This window comes from Fulmarus glacialis, unplaced genomic scaffold (genome assembly GCF_000690835.1).
Source record: "Fulmarus glacialis isolate BGI_N327 unplaced genomic scaffold, ASM69083v1 scaffold10563, whole genome shotgun sequence".
In the NCBI taxonomy this organism is placed as follows: domain Eukaryota; kingdom Metazoa; phylum Chordata; class Aves; order Procellariiformes; family Procellariidae; genus Fulmarus; species Fulmarus glacialis.
The window spans coordinates 1-4,894 of record NW_009204883.1 but is presented as its reverse complement, the minus strand read 5'-3'; the positions used below and the strand labels follow the sequence as shown (position 1 = coordinate 4,894).

General features: G+C 39.5%; 1 protein-coding gene across 1 annotated transcript; it reads right to left on the bottom strand.

Annotated features, from left to right (window-relative positions):
* Positions 1–1,756: 1,756 nt before the first annotated feature.
* Positions 1,757–4,625, bottom strand: LOC104070931 (zinc finger and BTB domain-containing protein 8A-like). Its single transcript, XM_009575162.1, has 3 exons — positions 3,801–4,625; positions 2,357–2,545; positions 1,757–2,086 (listed from the first exon to the last, which is right to left on the bottom strand). The coding sequence occupies exons 1-3, from the start codon at positions 4,623–4,625 to the stop codon at positions 1,757–1,759; spliced, it is 1,344 nt and encodes a 447-aa protein (XP_009573457.1).
* Positions 4,626–4,894: the final 269 nt, after the last annotated feature.

The following is a 4,894-nucleotide window of genomic DNA, read 5'->3' as shown; positions in this document are numbered from 1 at the left end:
GGAGCCCCATTGCGGCTGTGGTCTCTCACTGAGCTGGGGCTTGCTAAAACAATTAACTACATGGAAGTGGTTAATTCAAAAACATGTTTAAACTGCAAACCTTCCTTTTCTTGCTGTTAGTTGAGCAAGCGCTGTAGTGAGTTTGTGTGCATCTCTGTGGGATCAGCTAGATGCGGTAGCAGCTGTTCTAGAAGCCAGATTCAAAGGAGATGGGACTCACAGGGCACACTAGACTTGTGGAGGCATTTGCCAAAGGATACTTAGTATTGATGCAAGAAGTTTAGATGAGTTTTAAGGGTAGAGTGGAGAAGTACTTGGAAAAGTCGTGCATTGGTGGTTACTAAATGTACAAATCCCAAGTTAAGAAAATCCCCTAAACTGAAAAAGGCTGGAGTTTGGGAGAGCGTTAGGGAATCATTATACAGGCTTGCCCTGTTCTCACTTTTCCCTAGGTGTCTGTTAATGGATACTTGGAGACAGGGAGAACCTTGATGTGAATCAATATGGCTGTTCTCAAATTCTCTACAGGGAATTTTTGCTTGCTTGGCAGTAACCTCAGGCTACAGATTGTGCTAACTGGAAAGGAAACATAGCATAAAATGAGACATGAGACCAAACAGTGGCTCTACTGTGAATGCCATTCTCTGCTCTCAGTCAGAATGTTTCTTCTATACACTCTCACTGAGATTTTTTTTCATCATTTTAGTACTGAGCATTTTCAGTTTCTGTAGCAAGCAGAGGTTCTCTGACCCAAATGACATGGAAGAAAATATGATTATTAAAAAAGCTGAAGAGACTCCAGAATTACAAAGGTTGCTTAAACTCTAAGGGAAATGCTGTCAAGCAGCTTTAAGCATCCTAAATTTATACAAGCAGGAAAGCCTTTCTAAAGTAGCTCCATGATCTAAGTCACAAGTGTCCCACTGAAATTAAAGGGACTTGTCCTCTTTATTATCTTAGCATAAGATAGACAGGAGTTTAAGCAAATCTTGCACCAGTCCTGGAAAAAAAATGGAAAAAACCTGACAACTGTACTTTCAGTGATTGCACTTTTATTTCCTTGGAACCATGTTAGTGTATCTTTGTTTAAAATTCACAGTACAAAAACACGGCATATCTGAAAAGGCAAACTCATACTATCCAAGTGCACTACAGATGCTCTGTTCATTGTTCTACTCTGTATGGCTGTGTGCATTCTTTAAAACTATTCATGCTTTTCTGAACTATAAGAAGCAGTAAACTCACTCAGAAAACTCTTGTAAATTTTTTAGCAGGAAGAATTCCACTTGTTTTCTTTACTCCTTTCTTATGAAGTTTCTGAAGTGTATATACATGTTAATTACAGTGTCAACAAAAAAGTAGTTTACATTTCTTAGCTGCTTACTTTAGTAAGACTTTTTCAAAGCAAATTATCAATATTTGTGTTTTAAAAATCTATATAGTATAGAATCTTTGTAGAACTGTAAAATTGTTCACACTTTCATGATGAACAGGAGGTCTGAGCAAGTCTTTGATGAAATATAAACCAATTCTTCTAAAAAGTTTCCAGATCATAAGTACTTTCTGGATGATATTTAGAAGTAGTTACACTGTTGCATGTCTGTAAGTAAAAAAAAACTTGTTTGTAGTCCATATTTTGCTTCTCATAATAGAATTTTAGCAATATTTAATTTTAATGAAAGTAATAAACCAGCATTAGTTGGTAGGACACAAGTAATTTAATCTTGAATACACAGTAACAAATACACAAATGTATCTACCTAAGATTTGGTTTCACCTTTTCATCTACCTCATCTGGAATACCGTCATTAACGTGTCGGACAACCAAGTTATACGGCTCCTCCTCCGCTGTCTCTTCATCTGATTTCTGCTCCTCCTCCAAAGCCCATTTGGAACGTTTGTTTCCCGTGGAGGAGACAGGAGAATGTTCTGCATCTAAATCGTCAGGGATGCTGTCAAAATTAGCTTCTGCTAGACACTTATGGCACAGTCTGTAGCGTCTTGTTCCTTGCTGAACAACACATCCTGTTAGGTCAGTTACATGTCGCTTGCATTTTCTGCAGATCAGTTTGCCAGCTTGATGTATCTAAAGAGATTTAAAATTTGAAAATGTCAGTGTTCATCGAAAAGCAGATTTTTAAAATTTATTTGGTTTTTTTTAGAAAAAGAAAATTCACTGAATGATTCTAAAAAATGAAATTAAAAATATAATTTGCCAATTTAAATAATGAATAATTAAAATTGATGTGCAGCTAGGAAGCTTTTCTGGTATTAGTTCTGGAAATGGCTGAACAGCTGGTACCAATGACATCTTGCGGTTTTTTCCTAGGCTGATTCTCCGGCTGAAATGGCGTACCGTTTGGAAGTGGTTACGTAAATGCTCTAGTCGGGTGAACCTTTTCCCACACGCTTCGCATGGGTACGGTCGCTCCCCTGTGTGACACCGAAGATGTCGCTTCAGGTCTGCACGTCGTTTCACCGTGTGCGTACAGAAGGGGCATTTGAATCGCATCCGAGGTAAGTCATCTGTTACAGAGAAATACAGGTAAAATGTCAAATATCAGTAGTCTTTCTTTATATAGTAGTTTGATTATTTTTCAGCTTAAGTAAGCAGCAGTTCATTTTTCCTCTGCTCTGTCACTAAACAGGAAAAATCCCGAAATACAATCCCCCAAAACCAATATTTCTTTTTGAATGTGTTAAACGGGCGTATTCTTTCTTACTCAGGGTATTTCTTAGACACACAGATGATCATAAACACATAGCTACAATATATAGTCATCGTATCTGCCTCTTCCATCAGCTAATACTTCATAGCTTTGACATTTATAATCTCTATGTAATATACTAGGATGCCCAAAGTCTTAAAAATATGCAACTATAATAAAATATAGGTACATTAGTTTCCAAAGGAATACACATAAGAATACACGTGTCAGCTTTATTCCACCATCTCAGGCACATGCTGTCAGTCCATCAAGAGCTTAGCTGTTTTATGGAGTGTGGCCACACACTCATGAAGTTTGGGCTGGTTTGGACCTTAAGGGAAATGCAGTGTCCCGCCAATGATAGGAGCTTCTCTAGTGAAGGACTTGGGTTGGATTTAGGTTGAATGCCTCTATTACTGCCAGGTATTGGAGACATTACAAGAGAAATTCAGTTCTTCAGGTCCCCCAGTCAATTACAGCTCTTGAGGCTTCATTAAACTCCACTTGGGTCCAAATAATCTGGCATGTATTGTTTTAACTTTACAGAATACCTGAGTCAAGCTCTCTGATTCTAATTGTCATGCCCTGTTCTGGCTTCAGTGTCTCTCATTCTGTTACGCACTATAATTGACTAGATCAAGAAAATAATCTCCCGCTCTAGGCATCATTTTGGTTTTCATGCAGCCATACAAATTCTCTCGGAAAGATCTGAATTCTTCCAAATAAAGACAAACTTTGCAAAACCGTATGTATTTTTTACCTTCGTTCCAACTACTCATTACACCTAAAATCGTGGGCATTGAGGTATACAGTTCCACTATAATTGACTAGATCAAGAAAATAATCTCCCGCTCTAGGCATCATTTTGGTTTTCATGCAGCCATACAAATTCTTTCGGAAAGATCATCTGAATTCTTCCAAATAAAGATAAACTTTGCAAAACCGTATGTATTTTTTACCTTCGTTCCAACTACTCATTACACCTAAAATCGTGGGCATTGAGGTATACAGTTCCTCTGCTTTTAATTCCATGAACTCAGGAGTTCTTGAAAGTTCTTGTTCTAGCTGAGCAACAGACCACCTCTTCGGTATCACTTCTGATTCGTGATTATATCCGTAATCATCGTGATCAACATCATTCTCGGCATCAAATTCAACCTCCTCTCTAACCCGAGAGATGTGGCTGGAATCTAAAGCGCTGCAGCCTCCGCTGGCCCGCTCGGCTTTGCTCGATTTACACTGCACAAAATCACGGGTCTGTGACAGCCCGAGGTGCTTTCGGCGCCTTCTCGCTGAGCCCTGTTTTCTGCCTCTTTTTGATAGCTGTGTTTCTGCCCGCTGAAGAATCACCTGTGAGGACAGATAGCTGCCGTAACCACTCCAGGAATTTTCATTCACTGTATTAGTCTTTTCGTCCGGAATGGAATAGGAACGCCTGGGGTTGCTCTTTGCTTTCCTTCTCGACCGATAAAGAGATGGATGGGCAGGTTCACTGTTTGTACTTTTGGCCGAAAGGCTGAGGTAATGATCCTTTTCCTTTTCATTAATATCAAGTGAGGACTTAATGAATGTCTTGCAGACATTAAGAATATCTGTCATCTGCAGATAGCTAGCAGCTGACATTACTTCGATCACATTTTGACCGGTTAAAGACAATATGCCTGAATACACGAAGTCCAGGATAACCATAAATGTCTCTGGAGAGAAGACCTCAAAAGTGGCTGTCGTAAGCTGACTCGCCTCCTTCGAGCTCTGCGAAAGGAGCATTTTGAAATAGCCGCTGCGGGCAAACAGCACATTGCGATGTGCTTTAAAAACCTTTCCCTCCACCAGGATATTGCAGTCACAGAATAAGTCTTGCTTCCGTTGTTCGTTCAGCTGCTCGAGGAGGTGAAACTGGTGGGAAGAAATCTCCATTCCACTCAGGGAGTAACGGCGAGTCTTGCTCTAAAGTGAAAAGCAAGTATAATCATGACAATCTAAACCAATGTTGCTGAATCCTATTTAAAGAGATGAGCTCTGTTTTTAAAACCATGAACATCGTGCACGTTATCACATTCCCAGTACATCTTCAAACTCCTGCAGCCCCCTACCCTGCATAAGAACATGAGAGAAGAAACTTAACAACTCTGAAAGAGGTGAAAAGATGCCTCAGCAGGATTACTGCATATCCTAAAAGAGTTAAG

Excerpts from the sequence above, each read along its gene's own strand:
- LOC104070931 (XM_009575162.1), bottom strand. The coding sequence starts at position 4,625 with ATGGAGATTTCTTCCCACCAGTTTCACCTCCTCGAGCAGCTGAACGAA. Across the intron at positions 2,546-3,800 it reads ATAATCACGAATCAGAAGTG|CTGTATTTCTCTGTAACAGA; the intron begins ATACCGAAGAGG and ends TTGACATTTTAC. Across the intron at positions 2,087-2,356 it reads TACGTAACCACTTCCAAACG|ATACATCAAGCTGGCAAACT; the intron begins GTACGCCATTTC and ends AAATCTCTTTAG.